Source organism: Pelmatolapia mariae, linkage group LG18, assembly GCF_036321145.2.
Source record: "Pelmatolapia mariae isolate MD_Pm_ZW linkage group LG18, Pm_UMD_F_2, whole genome shotgun sequence".
Taxonomy (NCBI): domain Eukaryota; kingdom Metazoa; phylum Chordata; class Actinopteri; order Cichliformes; family Cichlidae; genus Pelmatolapia; species Pelmatolapia mariae.
Genome location: NC_086243.1, coordinates 14,853,569 through 14,873,660, shown reverse-complemented (window position 1 = coordinate 14,873,660; position 20,092 = coordinate 14,853,569). Strand labels below are relative to the sequence as shown.

Below are 20,092 nucleotides of genomic sequence, written 5' to 3'. Positions count from 1 at the left end.
GACAAATGTGAGATGAGCCTTTGTGTCTTTTTTGATTAGCAGCAGTTTTCTCTTACTGCTGATCAAAAAAGGAGGACATTTTTGGACAGTCCCTTTCTTGATTGAGACAAGTGAGGCCTGCAGTTCTTTTGGTTCTTCTGTGACCTCCTGGATAAGTCGGTCTGGCCTCTGCTGGGAACGTTCACCACTGTTCCAGATTTTCTACATTTGTGGATAATGGCTCTCGCTGTGGTTCACTGAGTCCCAAAGCCTTAGAAATGGCATTGTAACCCTTTCCAGACCAATAGATGTCAGTGAAGTGTTTATCGACTGTTTTTTGATGTGTTGTTTTTTGAGACTTTTTGCTGACTTCACTTTGTCAGTCAGGTTCTGTTTAAGTGATTTCTTGATCCAACAGGTGCCACAGTAATCAGCTCTGTGATACGGCAATTGAAAATGAACTCAGCTTTCCAAAACATGTGGTTAATCAAAGTTAATTCATGCTTTAACAAAGGTGGGGAAATTAATTTTTTACATTTTGCCAGGTAGGTCTGGAAAGCTTTTTTCCCTTAAATAAATGAAATCATTAGTTAATTGCATTTTGTATTTATCATTATATTTGTTTAATGATCTGAAACATTTCAGTGTGAAAATTACATGCAAAAATATAAGAAAACAAGAAAGGTGCAAATACTTTTTCATGGCACTGTAAGACAGAAAGGGCAGGCTTTGGTCAATCTAAAGATAAAAATACTTGAATACACAGCTTCTACTTTTTAACTTGATGCATTACATCTGTTACCTTACTTATGTTAAGTGGAAAAAATCATGATTAGATCAGGCTGTGGTATGACTCATTTCATTTACAAGTTTGAAAGCAACTATGTGCCGCAATATCATCATGAGCACACAGGTAGTTCAGTACACAATACTTTTATTTTTTACAGTGTAAATCATCTATTAAAGTGTGTGTGTTTTTGTGTGCTTGTGTGGTGTGCTTTTAACATGCCCTGTGTGCACCAACCTTTTGCAGAAACTAATCAGAAAAAGAAATATCCAGACAAATAATCACACATGAGTCCAAGTTGACTTTTCCTGTGAAAGTTTTTACTGTTTTTCTTTGCTTCAGGAGATATGCAGGTTTGCAGTGGATGGATGGATAGATAGGTCTGCCATTTAATGTAGACACACACAGGAACTGCCCCCAAACCCTACAACACCTCAACGATCCCACCTAAAAACACAGTGCATTACACGACAATGCTTGTCGCCCTTCTTTAAACTGTTTTTAAACTGCAAAGCTGTACACATGGCATAATGGAGTCATTTCTCTTTTAATCTGTAGTGACATTTGTCTGTGACGGCCTTAGGGCAGAGAGCATTTTGTCATGTCTCCATGCCAAAAATGTCAAATTATTAATTAGAAGACACTATGAGTGACTTGTTCTACATGCAAAAGGTCGTCTATGTTGTTGTTTGTTACAAATATTTTACGATGACTTTCCCCCCACAGGAACATGGGTAACATTTGGAGGTCAGATCTCTGACGAGGTAAGACTTCACGTCAGATCCATCAATTAGCTGACACACCTCCTTTTCTCAGATTAGACATATAACTTGATCATTTTTCTATTAAATATGTCTATATCCGTTCCCAATCTGCAGCATACAGAAAAAGATATTTGGGGTATTTAGAGTAGTTAAATCAGTAGCATCAGTGTAGCTTCCGCTACATTGTTTATTTACTCCTTAAATATGCAGTATTATTCATGCTCTATTTTAGACTCAGCTAGACCCAAATACAACAAGTAAGACCATTTACAAAAACCAATTTGTGGCCCTAATGGGAGTAATTTAGTGTAACTGGATATAAAATGGTGTGGGTGTGAGACCACAGTTATCATTCTGGTATCAATTTCCCAATATCATGGCAAGCTGCTACAGTAAGTCCCTCGTGGCTCTACCAAAGCCAAGTAATCAGATCTTATTTCTCTCACAGGATATTAAGCAAAAGACCTCTCCCAGTGCCCTGATCTGGCCTTAGATGGGAGAAAATACTGAAGTGGGGACATCTTATCACTGCTTATAAACACAAGGGCTAAGAGAGGCACAAACAAAACAAAATAAGAGCTTGGTACAGGCAGAGGAGGTCCTCACGACTAAACTGGCCTTTCAAACCTCATCCTCTGAATAAAGAGCAAGCGCAAGAAGTAGGTCAAAAAGTGTGGGAAATACACTGTGCAGTAAACAGCTTTAATCAACAAGCAGACTGTACAGTTTCCTGGAGGATGTGCATTTCAACAGTAAACAGACGTACACTCCTTTCTTCAGGGAATTTCCCGCCTTTTTGAAGTGTAATTTGGTTATTATTTATAGAAGTGCCTTATGCCACACTGAGCTTCATGAGGAAAACTTTTCTTGCCTGTGTCAGGTGGCAGAGCAGCTGATGACTATCGCCTACGAGAGCGGGGTCAACCTCTTTGACACAGCCGAGGTCTACTCCGGGGGGAAGTGAGTGATGTCTCCCATTTGTAATCACACTTCTACTTTTGGTCCTGTTAGGTTTTTCCGCAGGACATAAGATGTTAACAAGGTTTAGGCCCTGACCAGGAATAATGCACCTGAGGAAGCCAAAAATGAAAGCTGTGACTCTAAAGTGATTTACATAATCTTATTCAACACTGGAGGCTCCGCATTATGTTCACAGCTAAATTTACCTCGCCTGGGCATCATCTGTGTGAATAATGTGGAGCACAGTGGAGTTTTACAGGGATGAATATTAATTTTAAAGGTCGCTGGTGAAATTCAGGCGTGCAGTACAGGAGGCATTTACCCATTATCTTGGGCTCCTTCTGATTCTTAATCAGGCATTCATGGTGCAGATTTGTGGCAGATAACGCACTTACAATGCTGCAAGAGAACTGGAAGTCTGGGATCTAATCATATTATCTCTTGTGTTTTTCCTTACAGAGCAGAGATAATCCTGGGAAACATCATCAAGAAAAAGTGCTGGAGGTAAAGTGTTGTGTCTCAACAAAGCAAAAAGAATCCAAGAATGTGTTTTTGATTGCATATGCGCTGTATCGCTGAACATACAGCATGCCAAAACACAAACATCTCACACACAGGTGTGTGTATATTAAGCACATGCCATTTAAAATTCACAGGCTTTAAATTGCTGCTATATGAGCATTCGCTCTTGTGAAAGGGTTTTCCACAAGATTTCGGAGCTTCGTTCCAGGGATTTTCAACCATTCAAGAGCATCAGAGTTAACAGGAACTGACGCTGGGTGATAACACCTGATTCACAGCTGGTACTTCAGTTTATCACAAAGGTCCCTCCACGTGGAAAACTGTCTTTGCGTATGGACCACTTACTTTTTGAAACATGAAAGAATTAAACAAAACTGTTGGCACCTAAAGCAGTCCCCATGCATCCATTCCGGTCTACTTCTTATCCCTCATCATGGACTATAGCTTCAAGATGAGCCATTTCACCATCACTTGGCATTTTGAATCCAGATTTTACTGCGAAACTCCATGCTCATCGGCTACCGATTTGTCAGTCAAAAGCTGGTAGCTAATGAGTGCCAAAATTTAGAGAATAAACTTGATGCAACTGAGACCATAAAGTCAGCGGCAGCGTTACAGAGGTCCTGGCAGAGCACCGTTTTCCCGTAGACTTTCTACTAAGGTTTTGCAGACACAGCTTGTTGGCCATTTTGGACTTTTATGGTGACAGTGCAGGATTAAATGACTAAGGCCCCAGTCACATAGGCCTAGAAGCCTTGAGACTGGTGAGTAACTATCTGGCAACCACCTGTCATGTGGGAAAAATTTGAATTCCCCAATTGGTTGCAAATGGAAGCTGATGGCAGCTGGTGGGAAAATGACTGCTAAAGCCCCAGTCACACAGGTCTAGGGACCAGTCAATGACCCCAATTTTTCCCTTGTGGCCCACCTCCTTGTAATTGCCTTGGTCACTAACAGCTGCAGTCATCTACAGTTTGGATGGAAGTGACGGCCAAATACTGTCTAGCTAGTCTCTCAGCATAAGAGTGACACAAACAGGAAAAGTTTCATCTTTTGACACATGTTGGCTGCAGCTCTGGGCAACAATTTTTACTAAGAAGGCAAACCTTCTCCATTTCTGGAGGATTTGTTCTACCACTTGGCTAGTAATTAGCGAGATGTTTTCATAGATAAACATGAAAACATAAGCATCGTTACTGCTACTGTAAGTGTCCTGATATTATCCCAATATAAGCATGTTTTGAGGTTCAGCATTTATTACCTAAATCTGCTAAAACATACCGATGAGCAAGTGTTGTTAACTTTGTAGGAACTTAGTTGCAAACCAAAGTAGTGCAAAAAGATTTGGTAGAAAGTAATTGTTATTATTTTCTTCCTTATTCCTTCAGTTGAATTGCAGCCCCTCAGTTCTATCCTGGGACCCTCGGTGTAAATTATTTCAAATATGCTTTCAGTGGAGGTAGGCATAGTTAGCGAACAACAATTCTGGTGTACAAAATGCACAAAATGTTTGTGTTTATCTGTTTTCAAGCTTTGCGTATTGGTGACATTAGTTAGTTTAATGTTGAGAACATGCATCCATGCCTCCCACGTTAAGTGGAAAATTTTCAAGCATCATTAATTCACTTGATATATTATATAAATCAATTCATTAAATGAAAGTGTAAACTTGACAAATTTGCTCATGTCAAATCAAAACAGATGTTGGTGAGCGTGAACTGTAACTCCACCACAGAAAACATCAGTTATATATCATTCTTATATTTCGCTCTGCTGCATGCACTGCCGAGAGAAGACCCAGTTATGCGTGTCACCCCTTTTAACTGCTCACGCCAGCTCTCTGCCCGACCTCACCTCAGCTGTGGACCTGTTTAAATTATTGATCATTCAAGCATGGCGGGTGGGTTATAGTGAGGGAGCTGTCTTGCTAGAATTCAAAGAAAAGAAAAGAGTCACCCTGTGGTCATTATACTCTATGACTTACTCGATGTTTGAAGTGCAGTGGAGGATGGAAGGCAGCTGACATAAATATAGTTGATTGCACTGATTTGTACACATAGGCAGATATCATCATGCTCACATGGAGGTATGGTCACATACATATCATCTTTTTGAGAACACCTTTTTTTAATGGTCTTTTGATGCGTCTGACGGTCTTCCTGCAGGAGATCCAGCCTGGTGATCACCACAAAGCTGTACTGGGGAGGAAAGTAAGTATGTGTTCATACATATTCATCCATGTGTCCAGCAGGTGGGTTTTCTTTCTCAGACGGTCAGGCCATCTCACATACACGAGCCTATTCTTTAAAACTTTGCCTCCAGCTGCAGCGAGCGTGACACAGATCACACAGAGCGCAAGGACACAGATGTGGAGGACAAAATGACAGCATGTCTCAACCTCTTTTCCTTACTCTTCTAGCCACCCTCAGCATTCTTGCCAAACTGCCCAAAGTCATAGCTGCTTCTGCTGTCACGCTAAAATATTTTCAGTCTGCATTAGTGGCCATCTGTATCTAAAAGTCTTCTGGCCATGGGTACATCCACATACTGTTTGACTATTCCTACATGGCTAAGAACACTAGAGCCAAGGCTCAATTGTGTAAATATAATTAAAACTCATCCTCTCTGAATTCTGTCAAGGTATTTCAAATCTCTCCAACACAGATGGATTTAAAGAACAACTGCTTAACCCCCAGCTGAGTGAGCTACGAGACTGTCTCACAGCTCGCTTGTCAAACATCAGTTCACCCCAGGATGCCTGGATATTTGCAAGATTCATATTTCCTCTCTATTGCGTTTCTTCAGTCTTTTGCACAAAAAGTAACAATAACATGGAGGAAGGATGGCATGCTTTGTGTTTGTTAATATCCCCTAAGCACTCTGGAAAAACCATAGGAAACAGGGAGGAAGAAAACTAAAGTGTGAAATGAAGCAAGGCGAGAAGTAAGGCAAGTCGCGGGCATCTGAACAAAAACAAACACACTGGAGCAGAAACAGAAGAGAGGAACAAAGTGGAAAAGGAAAATGCAGGGGTGGGGAAAATCTTTAAGTGCCTGAGTAAACACAAGTGAGCCTAGAGACAAGTCATTGGAAAGCAGTTAGCGCCACTGTTACCAGTGTCATTTCCAAATGAACCAGCAGCTGTTTTTAGCAAAACAACTCCCAGAAATGATGTGTGGGCTACACTACACACTTAGCAATGCATGTCTGACAATTTAGCAACCAGCTAAACATAGTGGCGCATTTAATATCTATATTCCTAAACTGGGGCAGCACGGTGGTGTGGTAGTTAGCACCACTACACTCACAGCAAGACGGTCTTCTGTGCATAGTGTGTGCATCTTCTCTCCATGTGTGCGTGGGATCTCTCCAGGCACTCTGGCTACCTCTCACAGTCCAAAGACAAGCATGTTCGCTAACCAAACTATGACAGCTGGGATAGGCAAAAGCCCAACGGCTACTCTGAATAAGATAAGTGGAGGAAGATGGATGGATTCCTTAAAAATACCAAACAATAAGTAAAAATACACAGTAAGAATATAAAGTTGAGTTTAAGCAAATGTAAAAATGCTACAGTTGTCTTAAGGGAACATGTACATATGCATCAAAAGTGCAGATTGTCTCCTTTCAGAATTGTACTAATTCTAAAATACTGATACATCCACGAGAAAGGAGCTTTATGTTATCTCGACTCACTGCAAAACTTGCAGAGCAATAGGTGGCTGCAGTGTCATAACACTGTATCATACAGTGTTATGAACTACAAGTGCCGCTATATAAATATAGTACTGAGTAGTGTTGCAGTCAAAGAAAATCATAGACTGAAATCAGACATACGAAGGAAAAACTCTGCATGCTATCTCTAGATTACTTTGTGCGCTGATTGCAATTTACCTGCTGGCCTTATTGGTCTAAACAAGCCCTAAATAGGCACAGAAAAATCAGGTATTTGCATCTGTGCTCAGTGAGAAGCCATGAGAAAAATCAGAGGTGATCAGGACAGACACTGCAAACAAACTGCAAAGTTTGTTCTGGAGCTGCAGAGCAGTCTCTTGCTTGGTATGTTTAATGATCTGCTTCAATTCGCGAGAGCTGTGAAGTAATGAAGAGTATGCGCTGACACCCCTGACATGTACTTCTTTCCCTCCTGTTGCAGAGCGGAGACAGAGCGAGGCCTCAACAGAAAACACGTCATTGAAGGTAACAAGTCAATTTCCTTCCCTCTGCTTTGTCCTTCACATCACCCCACCAGTCGGAGCCCCGCTGCACTCCTCTAATCTCCCTCTTTTATCTCTTTTCCTCATCCCTCTTTGTTCCTCGCCTTTTTATATGAACACAGCTGAATTTGAAAGCCGTATTAACCAGTGGTGCATTAGGCATTCGCAGATGTATTGTCTTCTTGTAATACCTCCACAGGTGTCTGTCTAGGAAACTGTTGCATCATTTAATAGTGCTGTCCAGACTGTCTCTCCTGCCAGCCCCTTTAAAAAGAGCTAGGGCCTTGATGAGACTCATAACAATAAACTTTAGCTCTCATACCCTTGGCTCGATCCACCCCACTTCCCAAACAATTTGCCATCCGGTCCACAGCGCAATGCACCTCCTGCAGTGACTCAGCTCTCTGCCACATTATTAACATTCACTGCAGCTGCAGCAACTCTCCCCCAAACGAGAAACGGGGAATGCGCTAAGAAAGGGTTGGAAGAGAAGGACAGAGAGTACAAAAGAGAAAATGGGGAGAAAGCCAACATCAGAGAGGGGAAGCATAAGCGGTATTAGCAAAGATGAATCCATTTGGCTGTCCATGTTAGGCTGCAATTGTAAGAGAAAGGTGCAGCATCCCTGCCATAAGTGGAGAGGAACATTTCATCAAAGTCTAATAAACTGACTGAGCGAAACATCTGCTGCCATCATCTTCCTCACTACAGGCTGCCACAGCAGGCCTGCCATTTGACTGGACTGAAGTGATGTTCAGGGGTGTATATGATAGGGTGTAAAAACCTAATGATCAGCGAACGAGAGAGCCGCAGAACATTTTCTTGCATCAATGTGACGATGCAAGAAAAATCAAGGTCTCTTTAGAGTCATCCTCACAGGAAAAAGACAGCTTCAGCATTTTATAAGGCTCTTTCACAGAAAACATAATTGAAGGCATTCTTCTATCCCAGATGCCAATGCCAGTACAGTAGCTTTGTTGTTCCACATCTTTTTTCCTGATCCAAAAATAGACTCCCTTCACAGCCAGTGAACTCCTGCTAATCCACGAGACAGCAGAAACCGCTCGTGATGACGGTGCAGGCTCAGATTAGGATCCGTGTAATGGGTGTTTCTGGGATTGTGGGAGTGCAAATGACAGAAGAAGGAATAAGTGACTGTGATGGTAGGAGGGAGAGTATAACTCTCAGCTGGGATTAGTGGGTGATGATGAAGCCTGTGGTACTAATCTGCCACGCACACACGCGCTTACTCAAAAGCGCGAGAGTGTCTTTTGCCTCGACTCCCTGTTACTCTCCTGTCGTCTTGTGCGACAGTCTCTTGTGTGCGCTTTTCTTCTTTCATCTGGTCTTCTGTGTGTGTGCGTGAGTGGAGGCCGATCTGCTCGCAATACTTTGTTGCCGTCACTTATCCTCTCCTCAGCATACAGTGTTACTCCTCTAACAAATACTGAGTGCGACCTTTCCTCTGATCCCTCGTCTTTCTGATCACGCTCTAGGCTTTGAATTGTTTGGTTCCTCCACCAGCTGCCAGCAGCATTTATTTATGTAACAATAAGAAAGGATTGCACAGGTGTGGGGTGTTTTTTTTTTTATCCAAGAGAAGGTGCCTGTGAGCTTGGTTTGACAGTGATTAACTCTGAAAATAGTTCTGAACCTTATAAATTACAATTTTGAATCAAACTGATTCCTGTGCAGTGAAAATGGTGGCAGGTACATAAACCTTACAGCTGAGTAGTTGTGACAGTAATTAAATTAGAAAATATGTATTGATTACAGCTATTCCTGTGAATAGCAATGTGTTCTATAGATCTTTTATATGCATGTTTGATTTTTAGAAATCAGAGTAAAGTGCTAAGTAAAGCTGTCAAACTTTGTGCGTAAACAGCATTGGCATCATCATTCACTGTCACGCTGAAAATTTAGCCACTGCCAATCAGATGCCAGATGATATTGCACTGTGGATAAAAATCTGACGGTATTTTTCTGTGTTCATAATGTTGTCAGTTGAAGTGAAATGAATCCCCAAACCATGACTGAGCCTCCAGCGTGTTTTACAGATGGCTGTAAACACTCACTGTTACACCTCTATCCTGATGTCCTCCATACAAAGTGATGATGATTTGAACAGAAAGTTTGGATACACTCTGGATTTACTCCATAAGACCTGTTGCTACTGATTTTCAGATATATCATAGCCTTTTCTCCCCGTTTCCCATCTTGGCAGCCACTCTTCCACTGAGTCCATTTCTGATCAGGCTTCGGTTAATAGTAGATCAACGCGGACATGACTTTCAGATACTGTTCATCTGCTGTACAGTTTTAATACATAATACAGTTTTATGTCTGTGAAACTGTTATCTTTGGCATTTTTTTCTAGATTAAACTAAAGGAGTTGGAATGTGTATTCATAATATGTATTTTTGCAATAGGCTGCTAGAACCAAAGTGCCAGAAGATATAGTTTAAAATAATTCATGTGTTGCATGTAGACACCATGCTAATTCATCTTTTGAGTTAGGTCCCCCTTTTAATGCCTGTCAGCTAGTCTGCGTTAGTTCCATGTTTGTGTGTTCATGTTTTTTGTTTGGATCTTTAATCTTTTCTTGTTTTGTGTTCTGGTTGGACTTTGTCATTCTCTGGGTTCTGGATTCTGCTTAGACTTATTTCTGACTACCTGTGTCCTGCATTTGGACCCACCTCTCTTAATTACCAGCCTGTTAAGCCCTGAAGTATAACGAATCAACATTTTCATTTATAAAAATTTTCTTTCGAACATCATCTTTTCTTATTTTATTAAAACAAAAGGGCACCAAAAACATCCAAAGGTTTAACTATGTGAATCTTGACACTACAATGTGCCACTAAGATTATTGATATAAATTATGGCTTATTCCAGTCATCTGTTTAGCACTCATGCTCACACTGTCATTATTTACTGGAACATTTATACAGAGTACTACCATAGCTAATTATTATATTACTGCAACTGGAGCCGTCTCCTGCTGCAGCAAGTCAGGATGACGGCCACGATGAAAGCAAATTAACAAAACTGAAAACGAAAACTGAGCCGTGTCCTTTGTCTTTAAATGGCCACAAAGCCTCCTGGAATATCAGCTCCCCGAATAATCAGGATCATTACCTGGTATGTGGGACACTGAGAATTTACATCTTCATAAACTATCCCTCAGTAAATCATCTAATATTAAATTCGGCAGTCAGAAATCATATTATTTGTCTGTGGGTGATGTGGCATTGGATTAGTCGATGAAGTGACAGAGGACTTTTTGTTTGTTTGTTTGTTTGTTTTGTTTTGTGTTGCTTGGGTGTACTGCAGGCTTGTAGGTAAGCAGCATTTTGTTGGTTTGCCAAAAAATAATTTGTACGTACCAGGTAAACCAGACTGAATATGAGAACTTGAATGCAACGCGAGCTGGATCAAAAGCTGCAGCAGGCCAGATGTAGCTGGAAGCCTCTGAGTCACATGTGGCCAACTGTCACTTTGTCATGTTTACGAACATGTTGAGCTCAAACCCCCCAGGAGCCACTTCACCTTATTATTATTATTTTTTGCCTTTTACCTGACATAACTGCAACTTTTGAATGCATTTTTAGGTCCATTGTTCTTTTGAAGCTGGCACCCCTACCAGCTAAGCATGTCGCTGCTTTTCTACATCACGGTGTTGGCTAAAAAGTGAAAGTAAAAAATGATCTCTCTTTTCTGCAGATGTAGGTCACACTCTATGTATCCTTGCACATGCCCATTTATTTCACTATTATAAGAAGGACACCCAGGACTCATGATTCCTATTAACTGTCTTCTTTTATTAGAACCCAAACCTCTCTCTCTAAACCTGCCATATGTCTTCTCACTCTAGGTTTAAAGGGCTCCCTCCAGAGGATGCAACTCGAGTATGTGGATGTGGTCTTTGCCAACCGGACAGACACCAATACCCCCATGGAGGGTAAGTGATTGCCAACCCAGACATCATGGGGCTGTTGGGGGGGAGTTGAGTCAGCGACAATACATGTTGTTCTGTAACACGAGAGGGTGAGAAATTCTGATGAAGCCGCTGCCCGTACTGGACCGGCGGCCTTTGGCTTTGACCAAAAGGGGGGTTTGTTTTTGCGGTCAGGTTTATGTGTTTTTCCTCTGACATATCCCCGAACATATTACAAGTAATATGACAATCTTTCCTCGTCTCTCTTCCCTCTATTTTAGTCCACCAGTCTCCCTCTGTTTCTCTTCTGTCTCGGCGGGATCGCTAGCTTCCACAGGGTCTCCAAACTGCACCCGCTCCCAGCCCTCCCTGCTCTTCAGAAGCAGGATTATCCGGCCCCTATGGGGGAAGCTGGTGTATTTTTGGGTTGGTCTCACTAGATACAAGCCCTACTGAGTGCTATTTTTCTTTAACACTCTTGCACTTCCTTTCCCACACATCTACCTTATGTTACCACCATTTATTTCTTTTAGACACTTCCAGTTTCTTACTCTATTATCTCTCCCTTGCCATGTGGGCATCACAGATACTTGAGCCCCTTTTCTGTCTTTCCACACAAACTCTCAAACCACAGGTAGTATTTGAGTGAAAGGATGGAGGCGCACTGATCTCACTGAAATAGTTTCCATTCTTTCCTCTTTACCCCCCTCCTCCTTCCCCCTTCGCTTCCACCCGTGGGAGCCAACAGACTGTGGGAGGCCGGTCTGTCATAGCGATCATTCCAGGGTCCTTGCTGTCACTGGTACCAGTGGCTGGTGACTAGCAGGCAGACCCCGCAGCCTTCTCTATCAAACCTTTTAGTCTTTTGCCCCCTGCAGATGAAGTCTCTTCAGCTCATGTCAAGAACTGTGATCTGATTGAGAGTCTGACAAGATGATAGGAAGTGAACAGAGAGAGGGACGTCAGCTGAAAAATATATCCTGACAAATGTAATGATAGGTAGACAAAGCAGGCAGGCTTTTATCACCTCTTCAGCACATTTGGCCCATTAGTCAGTGTGAGAAATTGGTCTTGTTTGCTTCATAATTTAATACAAAGGAGCATGGCTACCCTTCTAAATCATTGTTAGGATCTCAGTCATCCTTAAAAACTTGAGAGTGAGGGAGCGAGGATGAACCTCGTGCATGAAGGGACTGTTTAGCAGATCTCTCCGTGACTGACACTCCAACATCATGCTGCTAAAGCATTAACTGCATTAACAGCAAAAACACCAAACAGCAAAACAGCACTGTAGTTTCAAATATGCCGCTGAACAGGTGAATCTGCATCCATCTGTGTTTGCATTTGTTTTTGTGACTTTAACTGCTTCCGACTTTGTGTGAGACCGCTTGCGTCCCTGTGGGGACCAGAAAAGTGATGTCATGGCTGCAGAGTCTGCCTTTGTTATAATCATTGCTTTTCTTCTCCCATCGAGTCATGCTTTTCTGCACCCGTGTCGTCTCCCTGCTTGTTCTTTTGTCTTTTTCTTTCTTTCTTTTTGGCTCGTATCCAGTCCAACAGCAGGGACAGACCAAGTGCGTGCTGCAAATATCCAACTTCTTCCTTCACGGAAGACTCTGTCTCCCCTTTCTCTGACTGCTCTTTACTAGAGCAGCTGTCAAAGTGATGAGACGCTATGTGAGTTTTTCTCCAGCTGAATATGACGAGAAGGTTCTCTAAGGAGGGGCGTGTGTGCCACAGTCAATTCATTGAATGAATGGGTACAAGGGTAGCTCGCAGAATAACTCGCCCAAATCCAGCCGCAACATTGGTACCCAGTCACTCAGAATCACATTTGATTTGAGAGAGGAGTGAAGCCATTCAATAAGCTGAATATGAAAATATCAATTGAATAAAGAACAGAATGCAGAGGCAGACAGACAGAGCAGCGAAGAAGACATGGCATCAGTAAAATGATTTTATATCAGTCCTTCCAGCCGAGTGTTATTCTCTAGAGAGCAAATAAAATGAAACCGCCACAGCACACTGAACATGAACCCCTTAGCTAGCAATGCAAAGTGCCAGGACATCACCTCTCTCTCCTCAACTGTTCATTAAAGAAGAAGAGCATGGAAAATGATCTCACCTACTCAGCATTACTAAACGTATCTTTATTATTTCTTTCCCCACGCTTTTTTTCCACAGCTGTATAACTTAGAACAGGTCTCATCTGTCACTGACAATCTCCTGTGATGTGACATATTTCCATAAATAAGCAATATTTTTAGTTGTGTTCTACGTCCCCGCTGTTAGACGCCTCACTATAAAGAAACTCTCTGAAATGACATCCTCAGAGATACCTGCCCAGACAAATATGGATATCAGTGGGAGTTGGAGGCTTTCTTACACCCTCTGTGCTGCACTGTGATACCTGCCGGCTGAAGCTGGCCAATGTTCCAGACCTTGGGGTGTGTTGCTGACTAACTCTGGCTAGCAGCCAAGCAGTTTTTAAGTTTGATATGTTTCTCTACTAATGAGAGTGCTTTAAGATGCGTTAGTTGGATTTTGTTAGCTTTGCGCAGAGCCTGTTTCAATATCCCTTTTCCTCTGTTTCCACTCTTTGTGTGCTAGGCTAATTGGCTTCTGCATATTTATGCAAATGCAATCTCGGCATCTAAATTGTACACTGAGGTCATACATTCATTTTTTCACGTGTGCGCTCTTCATTGCGTGTTTTTGCCCACAGCTTCACCCACATCACCCTCCAGGAAAACACTGCGGTGTGGTTTTTTTTTTGTGAGTGGGGTGTCAATGGTGTTTGCAGCACATCTCACCTGAGCACAGGATCAGTGTGGCATCTGCTGTTGGAGCTGATGACTCATCGAGCCCTTGTGGAAAGAAACTTTATGTTAAGACTGAACGTTTCAATGAATCAAGGTGTCATCTTTCTTTTTTCCCTCCCGGCATTGAGATGGATTATACGTGTATTTGCAAACTATTATTAACTGTGTGTGCCTCTAAGGTTGCTACATGGTTCGCAGCATTTTTTTTCCTTCTATCTTTACATCCCTTCAAATCCCTCCCTCCCTTCCTCCCTCCATCCCCTTTGGAGCAGATGTACTGTTATTCCTCTACCCTCCCACCTGCTTCACCCACATGCACACTTGCTCTCTGTCTCTCACAAAGCTACATTTCGGTCTAGAGAGAGAAAACTACTGATGAAAAGGAATCGCTCTTTTTTTAATCACACTCTGCCGCGCTCTCATCTCCTCACCCTCATATCCAGCCTTTCTGCTTCACATTTTGCATGCAGCATTGTACTAAGGTGGCAGATGGTTTATTAATTCCTTTAAGTGCGGTTACAGATTGAAAAAAATCTCACGAATTACTTGATCACACTGCCTTTGGTTTCTTTAGTAATTAGAAAGTTTGCGTGTGGCATTTAACGCACACACATTCAGAATAATAGCTGTTTCTCTTCATGTATTAGATATCCTTTGAGAAAGTACTTCGCAGGGGTTTTTATTAAAAACTATTTAACTCTTCCACTTTTCCAAAAACCGCTACTTTCCTGCCACATCCTGAGGCACAAATACACAAACCACTGAAGGCCGCTGCTGCTGACTTCAGCCCCTTCGGTATTTTTGCTGTGATTTCCTCCATGGCACAGGCAGCTGAGTCTTTTAACCCTGCAGCCTTTGGCCTCATTAAGTAGTGTGACCCCAGCAAACAATATCTGCTCACACATGGGTTTAAAAGAAGAGGCTGGACACTTCAAGGATCCACTTGTCTTTTTCACTCTCCTGCAGTTTTACCAAAGGCTCAAGTTTTAAAGCTCTTGGAATCTTCTTTGAACCTGCACGTTTTCTCATAATTGTGTTATTACCTGATGAGAAAAAAAACTGAATTTAGTATTGCTGTAATATAATTTCTATGTTATAATGTGAAAATAATGCAAGTTAAGCTGTTGAGACAGCCTCTCAAATTTCTAGCATGGCTGCATTCACTGTTCAGTTATTGATGATGCACATATCTGCTCTTTAATGTTTGCAGAGATAGTCAGAGCAATGACACATGTGATCAACCAGGGGATGGCCATGTACTGGGGGACATCACGGTGGTCTGCCATGGAGATCATGGTGAGTGACAGAAAAAGGTATTTACCTTTCCAGGACAGAGTATTTATTTTAAAAATGAATAGGCGTAATAGATTGATATGCACTCACTGGTCACTTGGATAGTTACACCTTGCTGGGTTAAAACCCCTTTTGTCTTCAAACCTGCCTTCATGGGTGGAATCCAGTGATTATTTGAGTTACTGTTGACTTCCTTGAAGTAGTCTGACCATCCTCCTCTGAGCTCTGGCATCAATAAGGCATTTTTCACACAGAGATCTGCTGCTCACTGGATGCGTTCTCTTTTTGACCTACTCTGTAAAACGTACAGATGGCTGTGTGGGAAAAATCCCAGTAGATTAGAAGTTTCTGAAAAACTCCACCATGCCATGCTCAAAGTAAGTTAAATCACCTTTCTTCCTCATTGTGATGCTCAGTTTGAACTTCAGCTGGTAATCTTAACATATCTACATGCTTAATACATTACATTGCTGCCGTGTGATTTGGCTGATCAGATATTTGCATTAACAAGGAGTTAAATAGGTGTATCTAATGAATTGGCCAGTGAGAGTACATCAGGTTCTTTTTAATCCCTGTTATGATTTTTTACCATGAATACAATGAAAAAATCAGACAGAGACATGCAGTGCTCTCTATAAACTTTACTTGCATCACTTTTATGTTTTATATATTTTATAATAATTTTTTTATTTAAATTTGATTTCATTAATTAATTTATTTACTTGTTTCAATTTCCATGTCCAGTTTAGTTTTGTTTCAGTTCATTTCCAGAGTGGTTTGATTTGTATTGCGTTGAAAATCCTTAGTGTTAGCTTGTGGTAACCTCAGTTGTCTTAATCATTAAACAATGTAAAGAGTGTTTTATCAGGGGCAAAAATTTCCATTCAAAATAGATATTACAATATAAATGTATCACTCATTGAGTAGTTTTTAAATTAGCTGAAGTCTAAATAAATAGATGTACCATTTACAATGACTAAAACTATGAAAATATCCTTTATATTAAAAAAAAATCTTTTAGATAGTTTTGTGAGTACATAACATTGTTTCAGTTATTATCGTTTATAATTTATTTCTGCTAACTTCACACTTTAGTTGTAGTTTTTTGTTTAGTTTTACTACAATAACCCTGGTTAGGATGTGCTTGGCTAAAAAGAAAAAAAAAACATAGTGTTGAAAAAACTGATTGACCACTGACTCTGATGATCAGCCTCACATGTGATGTTTTTCATGGATAAACAAATGTGAACAGAGTTCAGTGACTAAAGTGTCTAAATTTTGTTGTTGTTGCTGAAGCTGTCAGCGCTGTGAAAGATGTGCAGTTTCCTTGTGCTATACAAAGAACAGCGGAGCGATAAAAGTCATTAAATACAAAAAGTCAGTCTTACACATTACCTTATCACTTTCTGCCATTCTCATCATTCTGTCCGCTCCACATTTAGGAAGCGTATTCTGTGGCCAGGCAGTTCAATCTCATCCCACCAGTGTGTGAACAGGCAGAGTATCATTTCTTCCAGAGGGAAAAAGTGGAAACTCAGCTTCCAGAGCTCTACCATAAGATAGGTAGGTCTTAAGGAAATTTTTCTGAATATCAAATTTGCCTAATTTGCTTGTTGCTTAATTGTGACTGTGATCTTGCAGGTGTGGGTGTGGTCTCTTGGTCACCTTTGGCCTGCGGGATAATCACAGGAAAGTACGAGAATGGTATCCCAGAATCCTCCAGGGCCTCGATGAAGGTACAGGTTAAATTTGACCTCTGTGGTGCTACATATTTGAACTGATATTGGGGACAATGTCAGTTCAAACTAAACAAACTAAAAGTACGTATGATCATTTCCATTTCACAGTGAGACAGTGTATTTGAGACAGGCCATGTTTAGCTTATCAAAACTAAATAACAGCCAGAATTCTCACAGATGGAAGAATTAAAGATGAAATGAGCCCAAGATTCTCAATTACTCTGAGAACAAAGTTGTCAGGTGGCATCGATGAGAACTGAAATTCACTTTGTCTATTTAAAGATAGATAATTTGCTGCCATCCAGTTGTTTATAGCAGCGGTCCCCAACCTTTTTTGCCTCACGGACCGGTTTATGCCCGACAATATTTTCACGGACTGGCCTTTAAGGTGTCGCGGATAAATACAACAAAATAAAACTAGTACCGGTACCGAAAAAAAGAAGATTTATTCATAACACACGTGAAAAGACCCAGGAAAACCGAGTTAACGATAAAAACGATAATGAAATAACGCTGAAAACCGATAAAAACCCTGAAAACCATACATTTCACACCTGAGCCTCAACTCTCGCGGCCCGGTACCAAACGACTCACGGACCGGTACCGGTCCGAGGCCCGGGGGTTGGGGACCGCTGCTTTATAGCATTAATGCAGTCCTTAAGGATAATAATTTGGTTACACTCTGGTGTTTAAATGGCATGTACAGGTGGCTATCATCTGCATAACAGACTTCAGAATCACTCAGAATGTTTCCAAGTGGAAGTATATAGTTTTTTTAATAGAGTGAATGTTTTATTTGTTTAATGTTTATTTGTGTGTGGGAGCAGTTAACCACATAATGAAATTCCTGCAGGATTAATAAAGTTTCATTAATTGAGGACACAAAATTAGCAGAAGCAACTGAGAGAGACAGAAAGGGAACAAATCCAGACCTGATCTAGAGATGTTAAGTGAAGTTATACATCTCTTAGTCAGGATACTATGATCAGCTGTGTGAAGGGCAACAGAAAAATCCAGCAATACAAGAACTGAATAATCACCTGCATATCTTTGCATGTAAATCTAACACATCTGTTTTCACTGCTCCTGTAGCCATACCAGTGGTTGAGAGAGAAAATCGTGAGTGAGGAAGGGAGAAAACAGCAAGCCAAACTAAAAGAGCTGGCTCATATTGCGGAGAAGCTTGGATGCACTTTGCCACAGCTAGCCATAGGTAACAGATAGCGTCTGCTTAAACTTGTATTTTTTGTCAAAGCAAATATATGTCTTTGGAAGTTCTTTCTCCTTTGATACCTCATTGCAAGTCTGAGATTTCTCCTTTCTCTGATCTTCAGCCTGGTGCCTGAGGAACGAGGGAGTGAGCTCAGTGCTTCTGGGGTCCTCCAGTCCAAGCCAGCTCACAGAGAACCTGGGAGCCATTCAGGTACAACATTATTTCAGTGTAATCTCTTCATTAGCTGGTCTTGAGGCACTGCGTTATCATGACGTACTTTTCCTTTGTCGTGTGCATTTTAGGTGATTCCAAAGATGACAGCAGGCATCGCCTCAGAGGTGGATCATATACTAGGCAACCGTCCACATAGTAAAAGAGACTACCACCATTAGGATGGACATGTTTTAGTGAACTATGCTCCCAAAGCTTATCAAAGCTCACTTTTCACAGCCATGGCACCACAGGGTGTGCCCAAGATGCTTGCGTGTGCGTATGACTATGTATGTGTGTGCGTGTGTGTGTGTGTGTGTGTGCGTGTGTGTGTGTGTGTGTTTGTGTGACTATGTAATGTGTTATGCTTTGCTCCTTCAACCAGTACTCATTAGCGTAAAGTGAGCTACTTGACAAAGCATGCATGCTACAGCTAAAGTAGCCAGCCACTGGAGTAAACAAAACAAAGACAAAGGATCCAGTGAGATAATTGCTAGTGTGAAAACTTCTTCCACTCTTACAAACATTGCAGGAGGTGCTGAACCACAAATTCAGAAGAAGCAAAACATTATTTAATTTCAACTTACTGTTTGTTCAAATTACTCTCAGTGTAGGTGAAACAAAAACTTAGAGGAACATGCTACCCCATAAGCATCGCATAAAGCTCAGTAAGTACACCAACTGCAAAGCAAAAGAGGATATGTATCAAAATGTGTGCATTACAGAAGTCAAATGCACTAGATGTGTTTTGGAGTGCAAAAAAAAAAGAGCAATGATGTAAAAAATTGGGCCTGGTGTCAGCAAACTGGATGAACAGTCCTGGTTGCAGCTGGAGCTGGTCCATCATCATGATAAACTATTTCAGTACTGAATGAACTGAAATTCTGCTCACAGCATTTTTCGCTAATACCAAGAGAGCTAATTCTAACAAAAACATGTTTCAAAACATCTGTACAGACTGTTATATATAAATATATATCCTTAATAAGCAGCTATGTCAGAATGAGATTTCTGCCTCCTTATATTTTTTTTATTTTGGTCAGTTTCACTTATGCAAAAGCACTGCAGAGGGTACTTTCCTACTGCGTCCCTTTGACCCCTTTCAGTTTGTTCTCTGCTGGACTTCCTGTCAGTAGTGATCATGTCCGATTCGTTCAACTTTGGTTTGTGTTGTGACTAAAACATTTGTCTAGTCTAAGGGGGTGCTTGTGAATTGAACAAACGAAAAGCCATGTAGCTAGTGAAGAGAAAAAATAAATAAATAAAATGAAAAAATGACACCATATGGACCCCTGCAGTAACTGCACCTGGAACTTGCTGAATTTTTGCCCAACTTCTCCCAGATGCCAGCTTTATGTAATGGGATTATCTTTGTTATGTTTGTTCAGACATGTACTTTGGTGTTGTTCATCAGATACATGAAAATAAAAAAAGTTAATCATTCTGATGTGATATGTTTTAAATGTATATAATTATTTTCTATTGACGTTATGGATGCCTTATGTTTTTCTAAACAAATGTCAGTACATCAAATATTGTTCCCTTACTTAGAATATAAACTGCAATTTAAACAAAATAATCTCATGCTTCTGCTGTTTTGTTTGTTTTGTTTTAGTTATTTATGTATTTATTTGCCCTTAGCGTAAATT

At 41.0% G+C, this 20,092-nt stretch overlaps 1 protein-coding gene across 1 annotated transcript in view; it reads left to right on the top strand.

Moving 5' to 3' along the window:
* kcnab1b (potassium voltage-gated channel subfamily A regulatory beta subunit 1b) overlaps nt 1-20,073 on the top strand; it is a 36,536-nt gene extending 16,463 nt beyond the window's left edge. The window contains exons 4-15 of the mRNA XM_063461638.1: nt 1,493-1,530; nt 2,411-2,490; nt 2,950-2,994; nt 5,178-5,222; nt 7,169-7,212; nt 11,104-11,190; nt 15,199-15,284; nt 16,724-16,844; nt 16,923-17,017; nt 18,113-18,233; nt 18,355-18,443; nt 18,536-20,073. Coding sequence (XP_063317708.1) covers nt 1,493-1,530; nt 2,411-2,490; nt 2,950-2,994; nt 5,178-5,222; nt 7,169-7,212; nt 11,104-11,190; nt 15,199-15,284; nt 16,724-16,844; nt 16,923-17,017; nt 18,113-18,233; nt 18,355-18,443; nt 18,536-18,625 — 941 coding nt within the window. The 3' untranslated portion in view covers nt 18,626-20,073. The remainder of the gene's footprint in view (nt 1-1,492; nt 1,531-2,410; nt 2,491-2,949; nt 2,995-5,177; nt 5,223-7,168; nt 7,213-11,103; nt 11,191-15,198; nt 15,285-16,723; nt 16,845-16,922; nt 17,018-18,112; nt 18,234-18,354; nt 18,444-18,535) is intronic.
* Nucleotides 20,074-20,092: the final 19 nt, after the last annotated feature.